The following is a 23,500-nucleotide window of genomic DNA, read 5'->3' as shown; positions in this document are numbered from 1 at the left end:
CGTACAACATTAGTCGCTAGATTTTAATAGTGGGTGAATTTCCTAACCATAAAGAAACTTTTTTTGCGTAGTGTACATGCCACTTATGTGAAATTTGACCTTTTTTAGCCAGACCAAACCATGACATATATTTTATACACACATTTGCCAGGAATGGACTATAATGTTTCATTTTATGTTCAAACAACCAATTTCCCCCTAATGGAGTTGTGCATCTTTTAGGAACTACTCTTGAACGTCAATAGAGTGGCTAAGTTGATCTCCGTGTTAAAAATATCTGGTTCCCATTTTTCATTTCAAATTTCATAACCCTATAATATGTCTTAATTTTACGAGCTCTGAATTTTTGAACACTTGCAATGAGTATATGAAACCCCATAAAGCCCTCCTTTATGTTCAATGGGACCTTGCATGCATCGGGAACCAGTCTTTCCGTCTTTTGCAAATCATGGTGCATTGTGGTGATGTGGTGATGATCTTCCATGATATCAGTCAGTTTAACAATTACCCCACAATTACAGAAGAGTTCAGTGCAAAGACAGGTGGTGCCTTTGGACCACTCTTATAAGTAGAAGACATTCACGTTGAAGAGCTATGGACCAACTTCAGAGATATAACCAACAAGATAAAGGAGGAGACAGTGTGTGTGCAGGGAAAACAGTTTCTAGTTGTGTGCCCTCAGAACAAAGATCTGCAGTTTTCATCGATTTGAAAATATAAGGTTAAGTTATTATGGTGGAGGAAAAAAATGGCATTCAGAAATATGGTGCACTAGTTGGATTCCTTAATTGAATCATTTTTATTTCCTTTTTGAAAATGTATACTTTAATATACTTATCATCATTACTTAATTTCCAACTTAGACTCAGTATAAGCCTTGCGTGCCCCTTAATAGTCCGGGGACACACGCCCTCAAGATTTACACACCATTACAGGTATGACGCCAAAAGTTTTGGTTGCAATTGAACGGTTCATGTGAAACATTTTTTCCGTTTTCAGCTTATTGTGCAAGTTAGATACAATTGCTCTTTGACCTCAGTATATGAATGTCAAAGGCGGCTAATATAGTGAAGCTACGACCCAGGCTGTTCGGCCTGAACTAACTAAATTAATCGAGAAAATCCTCGTCGGTTTGTTTGATGACCATGGAACCAAGCATAGACCATCTGGGACAGCAACAAATGGTATTCAGACGGTTAAAGTGTCACATGGTTTGATATGCTACTAACGCAATTTGTGTGGGGGTGTATGCTTTTATGCGAAGTCCGATCATGTGCATAATGTTTCAGGGGTGTATATACATGTGCGCAGTTTGTGGGTGCCAGCGGGTGTATGTTTAGAATTTATTCGCTACTGTAAATAGAGTTATCCATTAACCCCTCCTGTGGGATATCTTTAGTCTGAGTCTTCATTAGAGAATGGATTTGGAGAAAACCTTCTGATAATTACAAACACTCGCTGAGCAGCAAAGACCTACCCTCTAAGCTTTTAATCCGATAAGCTGATTATCTATTTGTTTTCATGAATTGCAAGACATTCTTTGATGTATTACTGAGCTCAATCATCTGAAATTACTGGAGCGTGAGCCACCCAGGCTGGTGGCTCAGCATAGTATTTTATTAACAGAAGGTTTTCTCCAAATTCATTTCCTAATGTATCACCATGAAGAGACATACACTATGTTATCCATCCCCCTTCCTTGTCTTCCTGAACCTCTGCGGCTGGTCTAGATGGGCATGATACTCGATTTGTCTCAGCATACGCATACGCGTAACTACTCTCATCGTTTCGGGCCTTTTTGTGCTGGCTATCCGCATACGCGTACGCATATTATTGTGGTCTGTCATTAATGTCATCATGATGATGGTTACAATTCGCAGCTGCAACTAGTGGTTCATATGCGGCATTTGCGCGGTGATCGATGTTGTCAATTCTTGCATTATCATCCATAGCCAATGCATCACTGCATGGATTTCGTCTCTCTTTGCTCCTGAGGGTAAAAATAAGGCATGTTATTATTTGCACCGCCACTTTATATAATTATATTGGCGTAATTGTATAATCCGGTCCTCCCAGGTTAGAGTTAGAGTTACAGTTACAGTTAGAGTAAAAGAGACAGGCAGACAGGCAGAGAGTCAGGGAGAGAGATGAGGGATAAGTCATACCTTTTGATATGTAATATCATTAAGATAATTATAATGATGCATATGAACATCACAGCCCCAGCAACGCCACCGACGATCACACCTGCAAAAATAAAAACTTTATGTTACTTTTCTCGCGAATTTAAATTTCTGTGAATTTGCAACATATTAATGCAACTAATAACATTAAAGACCACAATAGCACTGCTAATTATGTACGGTGATATTAGTTGTTCATGCTAAACATATGGGGAAATTCATGTTACGTTAGGGGATGTCTTTTTCTGCGGTGGGGGTGGGGGGCATGAATATGTCGGTGACCGGTATAAATTTTATGACCCCCCTATCGCGGGCAAATTTTTAACGACCCCCCTATCTGTGGTCGAAAATGTTTATGACCACCCCCCCCCCCCTCCGGCTACACAGACTCAAGACAAATTATTCATTGCCGGAACAAAGGCGAGGAGTGCACCGAAACTTTAGATCGAGGAAAGTGTGCGGAGTGCGTTAAAATTTGATCATGTGTGTAAAGAAGGCGCGCGGAGCGTGCAAAAATTGTGCATTATATAACGAAAGATTGTGCGCACATTTTGATTGTTAAATTAAAAGAATAAAAATAACCCCACCCCTATATATGGTCTAAACATTCTACCCCCCCCAGTATATTCATGAGCCCCCCCTTCCGAAGAAAATGACAGCCCCCTTATCACATTACTGTAACCTGGTCATTTAATCATTTCAGAACGGGTTTCATAAGCTAAATCATTTCATACTGCACTGTATAAGTAAAAGCTTATTTTCGACCACATGTACTTCGTTTCGCATTAAAAACAAGTTTTATTGACCTAGGTAATAATTACATTTATTAAATATCTCAATTTCATTGTTAATTTGACATCCCTGTTTTGTAAGGTTTGTTGAAAAAGATCAGGGGCGTAGCCAGCTTTCTTGGTCAGGGGGGGGCAAAATAAAATTTTTGGGGCACAGACGAAAAAAATTGCAGTTGCATCATACAATACATAGAGACTGTATGTCTTTGAGCTTCGCGAAAATGGCCTTATTGGGATGATGTACGCGCGTAGCGTGAAAAAAAATGGTATTTTACACTATTTTCGCCCATTATACGGCTAAAAAGGGCTTTATTGTTACAATGTACGCGCCTAGCGCGGAAAATTTTTGTATTTTACACTATTTTGGCCCTGAATTTTGCTAGATAAAAATTCCCTCTAAAAGGGAAAGCCAGCCTCAATGTAGAAGAGGTCTTGTAATTAGTTTTGGTCAATGTGAAAGGTATTTTTAGGATCACGGCTTACTACATCCATGTTACATGACAGTCCACCAAACCATCAACGGTGAGAAGATGTACACTGAAACTGCAGAAAACATTAACTCCTAATCTCCTGTCAACTCTTTAATTCATTATTGTTCATTATTATTAATTCATTATTGTTCTCTAAATTGTTCTGTTCTGGTTTTATTTGTCTTTTCAGCTTTTTACCCACGATATTTCAATTTCCAATTTTTAATACCATAACTTACGAACTCAATTTCTTCGCTTAGGAATGTCCGATTTTATTGGGGAAAACGGCGTTGTGGAGCAAAATAGCTCTTTATGTGAAAGCCTCCAAATTTATAAGCTGTCCAAAAGATGTCTGTTTTTGACATGATACACCATATTTCTTAAAGACCCATTCAGTGATCCCAGTGCAAGAGTAAAAAATTAAAATTGTTTATAAATTGCTTAAAAGAGAAGGATAGGCCTAAGTCATTCAAATTGTCATTTGGTATTTTTGAAATGCCAAATTTGGCAAAAAATGAAGAAAACAGCAGTACTGACGAAGTTCAAGCCCCGCCATTCAAATACTTGTAGCTAATTTTAGATACTGTCAGTATCTAAAAATACAGATTCGTGTAAAATGTCTTATTTTGTCTTAAATAGGCCTACACGGCTTTTGGCTGAACCATTCGCAGACTTAGCACATCTATGTAATAACAAAGGTACGGTACCAAAATTTTGATGATTTTTACGATCGTCCGGATGAGCAAATCACTGAATGGGCCTTTAATATTAATAATAGATAAGCTGCCTTTAAAAATATTATTGACAATGTTGAGAGTAGGAATTACCTTGAAAAATGTCTCAAAAATACAACATGCCAGTTATATTCCGGTCTGAAACGATCAGACAATATTTTAAACATTAATAACATCATAAACCCAAATCGTTATTTCTCCATTTACGATCCTGCCCAAAAGTGTCTGCTTTCGATACCGTATACCACGTCACAAATACTACACTGCACTGACTGCAGGTTTTAGTTAAAAGGGCATTTCGTGATCCACAGCATCATCCCCTAACTTTTCTCAAAAAAGTTGAGATTTTTATATCACTGGAAACCTCTGGCTACATAATGTTTATGTACAAAATATTTCTTGCAGATTAATTCGTTAGCAAAGTAATCGTGAAATTGTGTACACATAACCATGCATAACTCGTAAAGGCAAAATCGGAATCAACTGAAATTTTTTAGAATAAGCTTTTTTTGTGGATATCTACTGAAAAATGTCATAAAAAGAGGATGCTAGGATCACGAAATACTCCTTAAATTCGCCATATAACATAATATAAACTCACCTTACATGTACATTTTTTATTTTTAAAAAATTTGATATTAATTCGCAATGTATAGTTTACTATATGATAGATGGTGGCAAGAACATTTATAAAGGACTAATTACTCACTGCAATCTTCACTCTTGTGTGTCTTGACTGTAAGTTTATGAATCAAATAAAAAAGATAGAAAGTAGCTTCACTTACGTTATGTGTCATTTTATTTATAACATAGAAGTTATTAAATTAATAAAGTAAGACAATTTATTTATATATAAGTGCATGTCAAATGGGTACATTGTTCAATACTATAGGCCTACATGCATAAATTATGCCCATATTATAGCTAGGCCCTAAAAACTTTATTTTGCATCGGATTTTTCCCGTTGAAAAGGCAAAACTGATGTTCATGATAGCAACTATTTCATCAATAGCATTTTGAGTCATTTTTATCCATAAAACGACACAGGATATGATAGATAATTACTTTGACATCAATATGGTCCATATGATGAAGATTTTGATTCTTAGATCTGTTATCAACATGATATCACGCTGTTCAGTGGTCAAGGACCCCGGGTCAAAGACACTGAAATGACATACTTTTCTTCTGCTGACCATACAGGGTGTCCCAGAAAAAATTACCGAGTAAATACAATTGAGCGTAAGTCGAGAATTAAACATCAGAATCAAACAATTTAAAATGTAGTGCATAGCCTATTTTCATGTGCATCACGTACGAAAATGTTGTTTGATTCGGTTGACTGGTTGCGAAGAAATTAACGATTACATAATGCGCGCATCAATGCAGTTCATTCCAAGTTTGATCACAGGCGCTTTTTTCGTACTCGCTCACCACTTCCTAAAGTTTGAGTATCTCATTAAATTTAGTCCACATTATCTATTTTATAATCCGACGGTGTTATGTTATTCATGCTTTCACTGCCGATGAATAACAGTTTGTCCGAGAAAACTTTTTCCTGTATATGGAAGCTTTCCAACTTTAATTCTTTAGCTTGTGCAAATATGTTATGTTTTAACTTTCCAAAGAACATTTTGAGCCACGAATGACAATGATCAAGTGCTTACACTTACAGTTTACGTGTGATTTTTGATACCATGCAACATTAAGTTTTAAAAGATTTAAACTTTGCATTACAATTTCTACGAAATATTCCAAAAACTTTAATGTGTGTGAGAAATGTTTTAAGCCAGCTGGAATTCTTTCATGCAATACTTTTTTATGCAACATTTATATCAACATTAACGAAAAAAGATATTTACAAGTACCGAGCATCATCTTACATGCAGGTTTTCAAATTTGATCAAAACCTAATTAAATGTTTTGCAAGAAAATGATATTGTTTAAAAAGAACGAAAGGGATTTCAACAAAACATGAAGCCCACTGAGTTAACCACTATAGTGCGCGTTGTGTTGAATGGTCTTTCTTTCAAACTTGGAATGAAGTGAATTGACGCATGCGTTATGTAATCGCTCATTTCTTCGCAATCAGTCAACCGATTCCAGTAAAATTGACGTATAGGATGCATAATAAGATGGGCTACATGATGATGTTTAGATTTTTGGATTCTGATGGCTATTTCTCGACTTACGTCCAAATTTATTCGCCCGGTAATTTTTTCTGGGACACCCTGTATGATGCTGTATATTAACTATTATTGTTACATTTTAGGCCTATACCTAAAACTTTTAAAGTCATATTAATTCAAACATAACTTTGGTAATACTCACTCGTTTTCATTCGTTGAAACGGCAAAACATACTTACTTTTCCTTTGACATCGAAATAAAATATTTAAAAAAAAATTCAACCACAAAAAGTTTTAACAAAAAGTCATTCCAATACCAATAAAAATTAATCTCTTGAGCAAACTGACCCCATCCCAGAAACAGGTACCAGCCCGATGGGCTGGCGAAAAGGGCTCCTTGCCCTTTTTCTTTTCCTTTGTCCTCCTGATTTTCTCTTTTATATTTTGTCAGAGGGCACTTTTTCTTTCATTTTTTGGTCGGGGGGGCACTCTGCCCCCCCTGACCCCCCGCTGGCTACGCTATTGAAAAAGATATGTATTCTCGAAACGTGTCCGTCCCACCTTGGCTCTTAAAATGACTGAAGTCAGTTTTTACAAATTATTGTAATTGCTAAACTGCTACACCAAACAATCAACAAGCATAAATTGGACACTTTGATCAAAATACCCCGTGTCGCTTTATCAAAGCATTGTAAATAAGTAGCTCAGTAAGTGCAAATTACTATCCTTGCCCCCGGTCCCTGGCGCCGACTGCTTAAGTACATATGCTAACTATGGTCTAGATTTCGACAGTCTCAGCCTCACTCACGCGATTATAAATTCAATATTTAAAATTCGTACACAGTTTTATTTCTAGCTTCATTTTGAATGTCACATTTTTGTTTTATCAGATTGCTTTAACATTTACCCTTTTATTCGCTTAGTGTAGGCCTCAGTGATGGGAAAGAAGTGGTTTGCTAACCTTATCTTAGTCTTACTGAAGACTTTTTGCCCAAGGGGAAGGAAAGAAGAATGGAAAGGAAGAAAGAAGATGAAGAGAAAAAGTTGTGTTCTTCGATCCATTTTTGTACCATGGACCCTTTGGGTGTGGAGCACAAGAGCGGGTAGTAAGCCACGATTGTGCACGTGCACGTTGGCCGGCCAAAGATTTCATGCCTATAATGTGTGTTCGGATGATTACGGATTGGATCACGTGGGATAATTACGCTTGCAGTCGCTTTGTGCTATAACATTTTTAGCTCTTTCTTGGGTTATGGTTATGGACCGATTGTTATTTATGACAGGGGAATGGGGCAATTTAGGGAAGGGGGACGAAATATTTGGGGGGTTTTGAGGGGGAACCTGAAATTTTAAGTTGGATCAGGAGAGGGATTGTTAAGTTTTAAATGGAGAAAATTGAGAAAACAAGGGGGAACGCGAAAATTCTAAGCGGACGCGAGGGGGGAACGCGAAATTATTTGTCGATATTTTTTCCAAACGCCCATCCCCCTGCCGTAAATAACGATCGGTCCCTTAATTAGGACATCTGTACTTGTTTCGAGAATGCAAATATCTAAAATTTGATAAATTTTAGCGTATTCTGGTTTGGTAAATCACTGACAGTTCCTATAAGGTCTGTCTTGCTGTCATACAAGAATTCCTACCTATATCATCACCTCTATTTGTAGATTCAGTAGTCATGGTAGTTAGTTGAAAAAATATTATTCCCCATCCAACTCCAAACAAAAATTTAATCGGGGCCTATGATGGGTTCATTTTTTTTTCATATAATTATATGGGAAAACTCTCTTGTTCTGTAGGTTGTTTTCTGTATAAAAGATTTCGTTTCTTTGTTTTCTTTTTGGTAAATCACTGACACTGTCTTGCTGTCATACAAGAATTCCTACCTGTATCATCAGCTCTATTTGTAGATTCAGTAGTCACGGTAGTTAGTTCTATAAAAGAAATGCACATTGAATGAAGAATGGTAGTTCAGTCATTGTAAAGTTGTATTTTTAAATCTGATTTTGTTTTTCAGATAAGAAAAACTATTATTCCCCATCCAACTCCAAACAAACATTTAATTGGGGCCTATTATGTGTTAATAAAAAACACCATATTTATTGTATTGTCCTGATGAGTTTATTTCTAAGAAAGAGATACTGTGCTACATTGGCCAGAATCCAGAATCTCTGCTAAAAAATAACGTATTTATGGTATTGTCCTGATGAGTTTATTTCTACATTATTATTTTAAGAAAGAGATACTGTGCTACATTGGCTATCCAACCCAGAATATCTACTAAAGTGCAAATATCAAGCACTATACAACAGCCGTATAGTGATAATACCGAGTACATTAGTGCAATGATAGCGCCACCTTTTGTTTTTCAGTATATTTAAGGTTACGCAAGGCTTTTTAAACTAAAACAAAATTGTAAAGGTTATGCGAGGTTTTGTAAGTTGAAAAAATGGTCCGGCAGGGATGAGATCGCAGACTTCCATAGTAAAGGCTTGCAACTAATGGAGTTACAATGTTTCATTTAAAATACATATATTTCACATTCAAAAGCACTGCATCAAAAATACATTTAGATACTTAACAAATTTATATGTGGGAACTGAGCAGCCTGACCTGTTTAAGAGCAAGACAGTGTCAGTGCAAACCAGAATTTTGATAAACTTTAGGGTATTCTGGTTTGTTAAATCACTGAAACTCTCTTGTTGTCATACAAGAATTCCTACCTGTATCATCACCTCTATTTGCAGATTCAGTAGTCATGGTAGTTAGTTCTATAAAAGAAAAAGCACATTGAATGAAGAATGGTAGTTCAGTCATGTAAAGTTGTATTTTTAAATCTGATTTTTTTTTTCAGATAAGAAAAAACATTATTCCCAATCCAACTCCAAACAACAATTTAATCGGGGCCTATTATGGGTTGATAAAAAGATTACGTACTTATAGGATTGTCCTGATGAGTTTAAAAGTTTGAAAATCTTGAACGATCTTTTTTGACAAAAACGAATTTCACGTTCGTGACATCAGGTACCTTCTTTAAATGCTATAGCCTATATGTGGGTGATCACAATTATTTGACAGATAATTATATATAATTATATGGGAATAACTCTCTCGTTCTGTAGGTTGTTTTCTGTATAAAATATTTCGTTTCTTTGTTTTCTTTTGGTAAATCACTGACACTGTCTTGCTGTCATACAAGAATTCCTACCTGTATCATCACCTCTATTTGTAGATTCAGTAGTCATGGTAGTTAGTTCTATAAAAGAAATGCACATTGAATGAAGAATGGTAGTTCAGTCATGTAAAGTTGTATTTTTAAATCTGAGTTTTTTTTCAGATAAAAAAATATTATTCCCCATCCAACTCCAAACAAAAATTTAATCGGAGTTAATGAAAAATAACGTACTTATGGTAGTGTCCTGCTGAGTTTAAAAAGTTTGAAAATCTTGAACGATTTTTTTTGGACAAAAACGAATTTCACGTTCGTGACATGTGACCAATAACTTACATATTTGAGTAGCAACTCATCAACTCCTGGTATAAGTTATGTAACAATTTAGTGTTAAGGGAACAGTTTCTTTTTCATGTGGGTAATCACAATTATTTGAGAGATTTATAATTATAATTTTATGGGAAAAACTCTCTCGTTCTGTAGGTTGTTTTCTGTATAAAAGATTTCGTTTCTTTGTTTTCTTCACAAGACAGCAGTCCTAAAGGGTTTTATCTTTAAAGCCTTAATGTACGATCTTTTTTCAGAATTTACCTTTATTTTTTTCAAACCCGATTTTTTGGCATATTTGTAATACTTACACATGTTCTAACTTAAATCTATGAGCAAACTGTCAAATTCGCCCTATTTGTAGTAAAACAGGATGATTTTCTGTTGGTCCGACATAAAATCATCTTTTTTTTTAGATTATGATTTTATGTCGGCCGCGATCGCAAACCGTAGTCTCCTACAAAACTAGTTTGGTTACGTACACAGGGAAAATATGCCACATAGTGCCAGGTTGGCACTTGCCAACTGCATGCCAATGTGGCATTTGCCAGGTTCGGCCAAGAAGAATGTGCAAGGGGTACGCACAACCTGGCATTTGCAGTCACGGGCCAAATTGGCATTTGCCATCAATATCCAGAGTGTCAGAAATCATTGGCATCTGCCAATTGTACCAGGTTGGCAAGTGTCAATCTGGCAGGGGTTGGCATTATCATTTTTTGGTGATTTATAGATTTGTATTATTTTTGAACAAAAATGAGATTTTTAGATGGTTTCCAGCGGTGGTTCCCAGTGTTTTAGGCTCCATATTGTTTTGAACATACAAAACATTGCATGATCTTTGTTTTCATTGGTTTTTGTAATTTGAATAAATCAAAACAATGATTTTGTATAAAAATTAGCTATTTCTGATGATTGAATTTCTTTTTCATGTGTTTTTAATTTTATTATTCTAATTTATTTTGGAACAAAAATGCAATTTTTGGATGGTTTCCTGTGGTGGTTCCCGGGGTTAGGCTCCAGGTCGTTTTGATAATAATTATGAATTTGCAGGTTTGTAATTTGATGTGTTTTTCAAGATTTAAATTATAATGGAACAAAAACAAAAATGCATTTTTGGATGGTTTCCTATGGTGGTTCCCGATATTTTCGGTTCCGTGTTGTTTTGATAGTAATTGTGCATTGGTTGATTTGTGCTTTCATATGTTTTTGTTACTTTGCAAGATTTAAATTATTTTGGAACATTGAATGCATTTTTGGATGGTTTCCTGTGGTGGTTCCCGGTGTTTCGGCTCCGTGTTGTTTTGATAGTAGGCCTACTGGTGCATTGGTAGTTTGGGCTCTCTCATTTGCAAGAATTAGGCCTAAATTATTTTGGAACAACAATGTATTGTTAGATGATTTCCTGTCCTGGTTCACGGTGTTTTCGGCTCCATTTATGCATTTTTAGATTTGTGTTCAGTCGTGAGCTCCCTCAAATGCTGTTGTATGTGAAAGAGCTCTAATGACAAATTATCATACCAAACCAGTAAATGTGAAAAAAAAAAAAAAGTAGATTTAAGATTATTCAGATGAAAAATTAGTGTGTGTTTCAGTCAAAAGTAAGAAGAAACACCATTATTGAACTTCATGTCTGGAGAGAAAGACGCGCTCGTTTGCGTGATTGTTGCGCCATTATCGCTCGCGTCAAATGCAACATGTTCCATAGACGCGAACATACTTGTTTGTCTGGGCTTGCTTGCGTCCGGGTATGCGTCCTTGTCAAAGTCGTTGCTAAGCAGTGTCGGCTTCACTACGCGAACCAAAGTCATAGGTCTAGGTCAGTGTTCGAATTTAGGAAAAATAAATGGTTGTCCCACGGACAACCAGATTACAATTTCTGGTCGTCTGTCTAAGTTTTTGGTTGTCCGTAGGCCTACAAATGTGACTTTTGGCTAGATTTATGGTTGTCCGGCGGACAACCGAATCAGTATTTTTGGTTGTCCGGCGACTCTAGGTACTTGTTTGTCTGGGGTTCCTCGCGTGTAAATATGCCACATAGTGCCAGGTTGGCACTTGCCAACTGCATGCCAATGTGGCATTTGCCAGGTTCGGCCAAGAAGAATGTGCAAGGGGTACGCACAACCTGGCATTTGCAGTCACGGGCCAAATTGGCATTTGCCATCAATATCCAGAGTGTCAGAAATCATTGGCATCTGCCAATTGTACCAGGTTGGCAAGTGTCAATCTGGCAGGGGTTGGCATTATCATTTTTTGGTGATTTATAGATTTGTATTATTTTTGAACAAAAATGAGATTTTTAGATGGTTTCCAGCGGTGGTTCCCAGTGTTTTAGGCTCCATATTGTTTTGAACATACAAAACATTGCATGATCTTTGTTTTCATTGGTTTTTGTAATTTGAATAAATCAAAACAATGATTTTGTATAAAATTAGCTATTTCTGATGATTGAATTTCTTTTTCATGTGTTTTTAATTTTATTATTCTAATTTATTTTGAAAAAAATGCAATTTTTGGATGGTTTCCTGTGGTGGTTCCCGGGGTTAGGCTCCAGGTCGTTTTGATAATAATTATGAATTTGCAGGTTTGTACTTTGATGTGTTTTTGTTATTTTTCAAGATTTAAATTATAATGGAACAAAAACAAAAATGCATTTTTGGATGGTTTCCTATGGTGGTTCCCGATGTTTTCGGTTCCGTGTTGTTTTGATAGTAATTGTGCATTGATTGATTTGTGCTTTCATATGTTTTTGTTACTTTGCAAGATTTAAATTATTTTGGAACATTGAATGCATTTTTGGATGGTTTCCTGTGGTGGTTCCCGGTGTTTCGGCTCCGTGTTGTTTTGATAGTAGGCCTACTGGTGCATTGGTAGTTTGGGCTCTCTCACTTGCAAGAATTAGGCCTAAATTATTTTGGAACAACAATGTATTGTTAGATGATTTCCTGTCCTGGTTCACGGTGTTTTCGGCTCCATTTATGCATTTTTAGATTTGTGTTCAGTCGTGAGCTCCTCAAATGCTGTTGTATGTGAAAGAGCTCTAATGACAAATTATCATACCAAACCAGTAAATGTGCACGTCGCAAAAAAAAAGTAGATTTAAGATTATTCAGATGAAAATTTAGTGTGTGTTTCAGTCAAAAGTAAGAAGAAACGCCATTATTAAACTTAATTTTTTGTTTGCAATTTAAATAACACAATCTTAAAAATCACAATGAAAGATAAAACGGTTTTGTACACAATACCACGGAAATGGTGTACGGTACATATTGGCGTAAATCAACCGGGAGGTTGACAAGTATTGGCGAAGATTAAATTAAATGAGTTTTGAAATTTTCAGTCTTTTTTTAAATTTTGTTTACTTTTTTATGGCTTGAAGAACTGAATCGCGTATTACGCAGCCCACCACTCGCATGGCGCAGAGCGCCACGCAAAGTTCATTGCGCGTACCGGCGCGTAATTTTAGCGCAATCGCGGATAAGCCAAGTTGATTGATCGGTGACGCAAAATCACGCACGAGAAATGCATTATTTACGATCTGCATCATTTTCTAGCTCGGAAGGCGCGCGCGCAAATGGCTATCTTCTGAAGATAGCATTGCGGGCCTAATAAAGCAACAGAAAACATTTCACACATTTGAAAAACATCTGTTGTTAGGAAAGTTTGTTTTTGATGTGTTTTGTTTGTTTGTTTTTCCACTATCTACTCAAGATAGCGGTTTTTTATAATAAAATAGGCCTAAGAAAGTAAGAAAGGTTGACAATATTTTGTTATCTACCATTTGAAACCGTATGAACTAATTTTTAAAAAATCAAAGAAGTCGGAAATTTCATTTGGTATATTTTTTGTACTACATGTTTGTTGTTTGTTTGCTTGTTTGTTTGTTATCTACTCAAGGTAGAATTTACGGTGTGATTTGCAAATCATTATAGGCCCTTTGCGACATCACGAATCATGCATATGCTGTCAAAAAACGCGCTCAAATCCTACTTACGGCCTGCATCATTTTGTCGGCAATCGCAAACGGCTTTACGGGCTTAATAAAACAACGCAGAAAATATTTCACAACTTTAGAAAACGTCTGTTAGGAAAGTTTGTTTTGATGTTTTTTGTTTGTTTATTATTGTTTGCCTGCTTGTTAGTTTTTCCGCTATCTACTCAAGTAAAATACAAGAAATTGAGAAAGGTTGAATATATTTTGTCAGGCCTATCTACTGATGATAGCATTATAAAACCTAATGAAATAATACAAAAAGAAGGAAATTATAAGACTTAGCATGAGACGAGTAAAAAAGATAATTTGATATGTTTCTGTATATTTCATGTTTGTTTGTCTGTTTTTTTGTTTTTGAAAAACATCTGTTGTTAGGAAAGTTTGTTTTTGATGTGTTTTGTTTGTTTGTTTTTCCGCTATCTACTCAAGATAGTAGTTTTTTTAATAAAATAGGCCTAAGGTCTAAGAAAGTAAGAAAGGTTGACAATATTTTGTTATCTACTGATGATACCATTTGAAACCGTATGAACTAATATTTTAAAAAAATCATAGAAGAAAATATTTCACAAATTTAGAAAACGTATATAGCCCCAGACAAGCAACGTGTATAAGTAGGCGTAAAACTAATTTTGGTGGGTTTAATTAAAATGATCTTCGGTTTATATATCAGGTAAAAAATGTACCAGACTGTATATTTGAAGAATTAATACTTTCCAGCAAAATCATGAAACGTTTCATAATATTTTAAAAAGGCCTACTAACGGTGCCTTAAATTAAATATTGTTGCATACGTTTTTCTAACATTTTCACAAATCATATCGGCTTACTGTCAATATCAATACGGCGTATTTTTATTAATAAACAAAACATTGACTATAATAAAAGTATTTTGTCAAAATCGGTAATAAATTAATTTAGGTTTTCTATTAAATATGTAAAACAAATGTAAAAAAAATGTTTTTTAATAATTTGTGTTTGCTGGGTTCGTGCAAGATCTCGACAGAAAAAATACGTTGTATTTTATTAAGTGGCATTATTTATTATAAGGGCATTATTTATTATAAGGGCATTAAGGGCGTGTATATAGGCTATAATCTTAAAATACAGGGTGATTTAAAATGAACTGTACCAAACTTCAAAAATTAAAATAAAATACTTACCGACATTTAAATAATTTGTGTTTGTAGGCTGTAACAGGATAGTATGTTTTCTATTATTGGTGAAAAAATCATGTCTTTACCTCTAATGGTTTGGACGAAAAATACATTCTTAGAAAACACACCAAAAACGATGTTGCACACATGAGTATTTTAATCAAATATTCTGTTCTACAACGGTTTGATCACTCAACTGCCCTCAGACGCTTTTAGTTCAAAATAAATTGCGCATGTTTATTTAAAAATGAAAATAAGATGAATTGATAAATGAATAAAATTAAAATTAAATACTTACCGACATTTAAATAATTTTATGTAGCAAGCTGTAATAGGGTAGTAGGTTGTTTCCTATTATTTGTGAAAAATTCTGTTCTCAATTACGAGTGATATTGCACCAGCACCATTTCTATTTGCATTTAAATTTCCCTCTACAATTTCAAGTCAACGAGTCCTTTGTTCTACATGTATTATTTACATGTAATCTTTGGAAACCTGACATTGTCATAACCGTCATAATATATTCAATTTAGTGATACAAAAGTTCACCAGTTTAAAATTGTAAAATGTATACGACATCGTTTTGTGTCAATTTTTATTTATTTCGTTTGTACATAAATTAACACGGAATAAAGCTAAATTAACTTTGAAATCTGATTTTCTCAAAATCAACTGATTTTACAAATATGATGTACGACAAACGAAAAAATGATTATGTCGAATAACACCAATAATGAAACTGCTGTTGAAATATTAACCATCAAACGGTAGGTCTACTCGACTCATCTTAATTACTCATGGTTGTAAAAGAAATAGGCCTATGTAGCGCCCCCCCCTCAACACAAAGGTTGACAACCACGAGAGTAACCAAATCTTTCAAAGATCCCCTTTGCAATGATTTTTCATCAAATTTACCCCCCCTTTTTCATGCAAATTCGAGGTCAACAAATTAAATAGGCCCTACACCATATTTTGCCAATTTCACGATCCTTGCTTAGACTGGATCCTTCAGTCTTTCAACAACTACGCACGGTCATCAGGTTAAGGCAATGTGAAGGATTGTGGGTAAATAAAAGGCGCCGCCATTAGAGGCCAGAAGGATTCAGGCTAGTCCTTGCTGCTGGTAAAAAAATAACCCATTTTCCGCGCAATTTCAATTTGGTAACTCTCATGGTTGTCAACTTTTGTGTTGACTAGGGTGCCGGGGTAGGCCTAAGGCCTATGTATAGTCATTTTCAAATAACCGCAATCTACAGCTGCTAGTATAAGTTCTGAAGAAAGTTTTATATGCTGACATTTACCCGAACATTTATTTTAACCTACGTCATGTATATTCCTGAACACAGTCACCAGCATGTACTTTTCAAATAATTTAGCTATTCTATTTTGATACTTTCATAATAGTTGAAATTGTAACAAACTGACATAAGAACACCCCAATTATGTTTTACCTTTTCATTCCTATCGTGCTTTTAAACCTTTAGATCATTGAGCTGCTGAAATATGCTTATCATACGAGTACGAGTTTAGCGAAAATAGTGAATCATACAAGTATTATTAACGTGGCTGTGTACTCTACTCCCCATTCCAGAAAAAATACAGAACTAATTTTTTGAATAAAAAAACATTATCCTAGTAATAAAAGTCAAATTTTGATATCTAGCCACTTTTTGAAAATAAGGGCCAAAAACATGCGTTTTTAGGGTGTTTTCCGTATGTTGTGATAATCAAGCCCAAAGACTTGAACTAAGAATAATAACATTTTATGCCTTCTAATTTTTGGAAAAGACATGTTTCATTCTTATATAAAGCAACCATTTATTAAAGTAACACAAAAAAAATTAGATCAAAATTTCGGCATATACTGAAGATTTTAAATGCTTAGATTTGTTCCAAGTTTGTGATTTTCGTGACTCGGTTGTCAGAAAACATGCCGAAAATGCATGTTTTTGGCTCTTTTCAAGATATTAGTGAAATAGTGAACTTTTTCTTTTATCTCCAGTTAGGACTAACTAAAGGATTAGGATTTAGCTATGTTTCATTTGCCAAAACAGGATAATATTGTTTTAATCGCAAAAAAATTAGTTCTGTATTTTTCTGGAATGGGGTAGACACTGTTTCTTTCATGAAATTGAGTTTTTGAAATGTATTTACTTTGTTATGTTTTTCATAAATACAAGAAAAAATAATCCAGATTTGTTAATTCTAACTGTTCTATTTTATGGATTTTATTTCACTATTTCACTTGTTTCCGCAATTTAGAAGGAAAGGAAATCTTTGTTGTACCATCGGGGTACACGCGAGGAACCCCAGACAAACAAGTACCTAGAGTCGCCGGACAACCAAAAATACTGATTCGGTTGTCCGCCGGACAACCATAAATCTAGCCAAAAGTCACATTTGTAGGCCTAAAAACAACAAAAACTTAGACAGACGACCAGAAATTGTAATCTGGTTGTCCGTGGGACAACCATTTATTTTTCCTAAATTCGAACACTGACCTAGACCTATGACTTTGGTTCGCGTAGTGAAGCCGACACTGCTTAGCAACGACTTTGACAAGGACGCATACCCGGACGCAAGCAAGCCCAGACAAACAAGTATGTTCGCGTCTATGGAACATGTTGCATTTGACGCGAGCGATAATGGCGCAACAATCACGCAAACGAGCGCGTCTTTCTCTCCAGACATGAAGTTCAATAATGGTGTTTCTTCTTACTTTTGACTGAAACACACACTAATTTTTCATCTGAATAATCTTAAATCTACTTTTTTTTTGCGACGTTCACATTTACTGGTTTGGTATGATAATTTGTCATTAGAGCTCTTTCACATACAACAGCATTTGAGGGAGCTCACGACTGAACACAAATCTAAAAATGCATAAATGGAGCCGAAAACACCGTGAACCAGGACAGGAAATCATCTAACAATACATTGTTGTTCCAAAATAATTTAGGCCTAATTCTTGCAAATGAGAGAGCCCAAACTACCAATGCACCAGTAGGCCTACTATCAAAACAACACGGAGCCGAAACACCGGGAACCACCACAGGAAACCATCCAAAAATGCATTCAATGTTCCAAAATAATTTAAATCTTGCAAAGTAACAAAAACATATGAAAGCACAAATCAACCAATGCACAATTACTATCAAAACAACACGGAACCGAAAACTTCGGGAACCACCATAGGAAACCATCCAAAAAATGCATTTTTGTTTTTGTTCCATTATAATTTAAATCTTGAAAAACACATCAAATTACAAACCAGCAAATTCATAATTATTAACAAAACGACCTGGAGAATAACCCCGGGAACCACCACAGGAAACCATCCAAAAATTGCATTTTTGTTCCAAAATAAATTAGAATAATAAAATTAAAAACACATGAAAAAGAAATTCAATCATCAGAAATAGCTCATTTTTATACAAAATCATTGTTTTGATTTATTCAAATTACAAAAACCAATGAAAACAAAGATCATGCAATGTTTTGTATGTTCAAAACAATATGGAGCCTAAAACACTGGGAACCACCGCTGAAACCATCTAAAAATCTCATTTTGTTCAAAAATAATACAAATCTATAAATCACCAAAAATGATAATGCCAACCCCTGCCAGATTGACACTTGCCAACCTGGTACAATTGGCAGATGCCAATGATTTCTGACACTCTGGATATTGATGGCAAATGCCAATTTGGCCCGTGACTGCAAATGCCTGGTTGTGCGTACCCCTTGCACATTCTTCTTGGCCGAACCTGGCAAATGCCACATTGGCATGCAGTTGGCAAGTGCCAACCTGGCACTATGCGGCATATTTTCCCTATAGAGCGTAACCAAACTGGCCGCGTAGGAGACTAACTCTGAGGCCGCACTCGCTGTCCTAATCCAAATAGTGCGAGGTGTTTCGAGTGATAGAGGTGAAGTTTATGATGTTGTTTCCGATGCAAATTCCCAATGTTTTTCGCGTCCAAATGTATTGGGAACTTTCATAATGATTGCATATTATCATTTTGGAAGAAAAAAAGAAAAATCTAAAAATTTAAAAAGATCGTACATTAAGGCTTTAAGAGAACCTCTTAAGATTGTGGCTTTTAACTTACCCATTGAACTGGTTGTTATATGTGGTGTGTTTAAGTGCGAGTTTGCTGGTAATAGTGCTTCACGTGAAAGAGGTGCTACAAAATAAAACAATAATATGTTCCAGGACCTTTGAATGTCGTATGGTAATAGTTCGAAATATTTCTATTTATACATCAACCCAGAATCTCTACTGAAGTGCAAATATCAAGCACTATACAACAGTCTTATAGCGCCATCTATTGTTTTTCAGTATATTTAAGGCTACGCAAGGCTTTTTAAATAAAAAAAAATGTTAAGGTTACGCGAGGTTTTGTAAGTTAAAAAATGGTCCGGCAGGGATGAGATCGCAGACTACCTTAGTAAAGACTTGCAAGTAATGGAGCTACAATGTTTCATTTAAAATACATATATTGCACATTTAAAAGCATTGCAAAAAAAAAAAAAAGAACATTTAGATATTGATCAAATTTATATAAGTACAACATGCGGGAACTGAGCAGCCTGGCCTGTTGGGCAGATATGGTGGGCCGGAGTAGCAAAATGACAAAACATGAACCCTAGCAGGGGAAGCCAAATACAAGGAGTCAACTTTCAAAGTGGCTACCGTATTATAATGGCTCTCTAACAACACACAAACAACAAAAAATGCTGGAGAGACCCCCACCCGGCAGAAAGAAAATATAAGGGCAAGGAAATTCACGGCAGCATACAGCAAACAATCAACTTCAGGAAGTTCGGAGCAAGACAAATAAAAAAAACTGACCACATTGCTCACGAAAATCATGTTATTGCATGGAATGAGGCAAAACTCAAATGCATTCACCAGAAGAATAAGGGAAGTAAGTAAAATTTACAAACAGGGGTTCAATTAGGGATTCAATCATGTTTCACCGATGAACATTGCCGTGTTATTCTGTAGTTTTATTGCTGATGCGGCCGCGTCGTCTGCGTGGTTTACTTCGCGAGGGCAGCTTTAGCTGCCCGAGCGAAGTAAACCACGCAGACGCGCCGGACGCGAGTTGTTAAACGTTGATGAACATCGGTGAAACATGATTGAATACCTTTCAACAACGAAAAGAAGCTAAATATCGTATAATTCACGATTATTTTACGAGGAATGTCAGTTAATCATTGCCACTCAGCCTTACAAAAACTGTGATGATTTCTCTTTTGATATCAGCAATAAAACTACAGAATAACACGGCAATGTTTAGCCGCTACCTGAACAATACTGAATTCAACTTGTAAGCTGGCATACACACAAAGGTTCCAGGCATGACGAATTTTACGCGCTCTCGCGTAACTCGCTCGCGTTCGCGTATACGCTACAGTAAAAGAGTGGGTTCATCACGGTTTAACAACGGTTGGCTCCTGTACAAAGGTATAGGAAGAGTTGTTGAAAGCCATATCAACCGATATGAAGATATCTTTCACGCGACAAAAATAGAACAATCGGGGTCAGCGGCACTTGAACTATTAACTTGTTTTTGTTAATAAATTGCTAGCGCACTATCAAGAGCCGGTAAGAGCCACCTGCTTTACCACTAACCACACTTTGTGTTAATAGAGAGCTTGCGAAATGGCGTTACTTTAACTTTAACTTTAACGTCTAGAGGATTATAGAGGATTATGTATTCAAAACCACTCTGCCATTAAAGCCGCTTGAAGTTAAAGTTAACGCCAGAATCTATAGTGTGCCGTAAATTATGATGAAAATACGTCATAATTAAAACAATGGTTTGCATATTTCCTCATAGACTACATAATTACCACTTATGCATTGTCTAGTTAATAGACCAATTATTGGAAATCTAATTTGGTTTGGGTAAAAAACATGCCACATGATGCTAAAAATTACTGATTGAATTAGATCAAAATAAATTTTGTTCCAAACGTCACACTTGATATATACATTTGTGTGTGCTCATGACTTCAACGCCAAGGGGATTAAGTTCCAGTAAAATGGACTGATTTTACGCGACCCAGCAGTGTAGTGAACTTCTGCGAATTGCAGCTACTGTGAACATTTTTTTACAACGTTGCGTGTCTTGTAATTACACCTCTATATAACCAAATATGTTTGTACTGTTCAGGTATTTTATTTAATTATCATTTTATTCATTTAGGCCTACATTATGTACCCCAATTCAGCAGAAAGCTGGTCTAACATGTGCCACGCTATTATACGCATATTATAGGCCTATGGGTATTATATGTCAACCAAATTATTCATTATTAAAAGAGGAGGCCTATTTGTTACAAAAATAAGAATGTCAGAAAAGGAGCATCCAGAAATATGTTGGTTGAAATTCAAAATTCTGGGAGTTTTTAAAGAACAAAATGAGGATCATTCGGGGAGATATATTTAATTCGATCAGAATGCAAAGAGGAGTCCTTGCCCTCCTAAAAGAAAACTCCTGGCAACGCCACTGGGGAGTGGGAAAGTGAGGATAGATGAATAGATGGAGGGGGGATGATATGGAGAGGTGGTGATGGTGGGGGGGGGCTAAGGAGAACAAACAGATAAAATGGGCTTGTGTCCTGATGGAAATATAAAATTGACAAAGCTGACGTTTACTGGAATAATAATTGAGCTTTTATTATAATAAACCGGGACAATAATATAGGCATATCACAAGAATATTTAATTGAAACATGTTTAGAAGTATAATATTAGCGTATAGCTCATAACATAGGCCTAATTCCCATTGCATTGGTCATCGCCAAGAGATGTAATCCATGTTTATTCAAACTAAGCGCCTATTGTAATAAGTGTTACCAACAAACCACTTCAGCAAACAAAAGGGAGAAATTTGATGCAGTCGCTTTTACATACCCTTCTTTTGATCACCCATTGATACACTTCCCTAGTTTAAACAACAAGACGCTGTTGGTACAGAAACCAATCTGACGTTCGCGTTGAAGTGAAGTTGAACAAGAAATCGAATCGATATTTTTGAAGTTGCCGTTAAAGTTCCAGTAACTTCATTCCGCAAGCTCTCTAATGTTGTGTGTGTGTCTGTTTTACAACTTTTCGGAATTTTTTTGGCCAAAAAAGTAGCCGCGCTATAGGGTCGAGTAGTCGGCGTCTTTGCCAGTGGCTCTCTGTCATCTTACATAAAAACATTCTATGCTAATGTAAGGTCAACAGGATATAAAACTCACCTGCTGAATCAATAACATTCGCTGCATATGCGTAGGAAGATCTGGCACCTACAGCATATACAGACACGAAGAATCTTGCCATTGGATCGTTATGTGATACAGTGTGACACCCAGAGGACAGACTTGTCCGTAAACAGCACATGGATTCATCACGACTCACTAGTAGAGCCTCCTCTATTCTGATTGAAGGTGAATCATCCAAGAGTAGCTCATCGACAAAGTCACATTCTATGACAATATTGATGTAATATGTGTGTCGAAGTATGTACTCAATTACAGGAAATGTTACGTTATTAGTGAACGATGTGAATGGTGACGCAATCAGCATCGACGGATAACCACATCCAGGATTTCTTGCATAGGTGCTCTTCATATATTGCACCACCATGATAGGCTGGTCTGATGTCAACAACACAACAGCGTACCCTCCCGCGTCCGTGATATATGTTTCATCAAAATGCTCAGCTGCGATGTGTCTACTTTTGCCGTTAGATACTTGCAGGGTGGCTGAAATATTCGCAGCATATACTCTGTATAGATAACCAGAATTTAAACTTAGAAATGGGACCAGGGTAAAGATTTTTCCCCATCTGTTTACAGGTGGGAGTTGTTTTAATAAGCCACCACCGCATGCTATTTCCCCATGTAACCGTGCCCACACACCTGATATTACGGCAATTGGCTTATCACCTTGTACAAGAGTTCCTGAAAGATCCTCATAAGCTCCGCCATCAAAACGATAACTTTCATCGTCTTCTAGTATGACATTGTGTTCATTTCCTGCAGGTGTTTTGATGTAAATTGACGTCTTGGAGTAGAGAGATGATATGCAAAAGAATGCCGGATATGACCGTACGGGAGGTGAGTATGATGCCCCTTATGAAAATGGCAAGCATATTTGCAAGCTTGCAAAGTGGTTGCGCATGCTTGCATTATGCAAGATTGCGCAAACAATTCTGCACGCTTGCGCAAGCAATTCTGCATGCTTGCGCAAGCTTATTTTTGGAACAATACGGGCATGCGCAAGCAGGCAAATAGGTCCGTAGCATGCTTGCAATAAGCATGCATGCACTGTTTGCTTGTTGCATGCTTGCGTTGAGCATGCTTGTGCCCTGCATGACTCGATCACCGCGTGCTTGCCTCTGCATGCTTGCAATTGCTTGCGCAGGCATCTAAAAGCTTGTGCAAGCTTTTATTTGGAACAATATGGGCATGCGCAAGCTTTCACTGCAAGCACCCGCAGTGTCTTGGTTGATGCATGCGCAAACAAGCCCATCTTTCACAAGCATGCGC

The 23,500-nt window shown here is 36.3% G+C and overlaps 1 protein-coding gene across 1 annotated transcript; it reads right to left on the bottom strand.

The window, feature by feature from the left end:
• Positions 1–962: 962 nt before the first annotated feature.
• Positions 963–23,355, bottom strand: LOC140167546 (uncharacterized). The gene is made up of 9 exons (XM_072190849.1): positions 23,280–23,355; positions 22,208–23,083; positions 19,063–19,137; positions 9,515–9,562; positions 9,030–9,077; positions 8,193–8,240; positions 7,950–7,997; positions 2,166–2,247; positions 963–1,990 (listed from the first exon to the last, which is right to left on the bottom strand). Exons 1-9 carry the CDS (start codon positions 23,353–23,355, stop codon positions 1,831–1,833), a joined length of 1,461 nt encoding a protein of 486 aa, XP_072046950.1. The 3' UTR covers positions 963–1,830.
• Positions 23,356–23,500: the final 145 nt, after the last annotated feature.

Source organism: Amphiura filiformis, chromosome 13 (genome assembly GCF_039555335.1).
Source record: "Amphiura filiformis chromosome 13, Afil_fr2py, whole genome shotgun sequence".
Lineage (NCBI taxonomy): Eukaryota > Metazoa > Echinodermata > Ophiuroidea > Amphilepidida > Amphiuridae > Amphiura > Amphiura filiformis.
Note: the sequence above shows the minus strand (reverse complement) of the source record. Positions and strands in the feature narration are given on the sequence as shown.

Bases quoted from the DNA above. Each gene is read 5' to 3' on its own strand.
- LOC140167546 (XM_072190849.1), bottom strand. From the start codon at position 23,355: ATGCAGAGGCAAGCACGCGGTGATCGAGTCATGCAGGGCACAAGCATG. The intron at 9,078-9,514 runs GTAGGAATTCTT...TTTCTTTTATAG, and splicing joins AAATAGAGGTGATGATACAG to AACTAACTACCATGACTACT. The intron at 8,241-9,029 runs GTAGGAATTCTT...TTTCTTTTATAG, and splicing joins AAATAGAGGTGATGATACAG to AACTAACTACCGTGACTACT.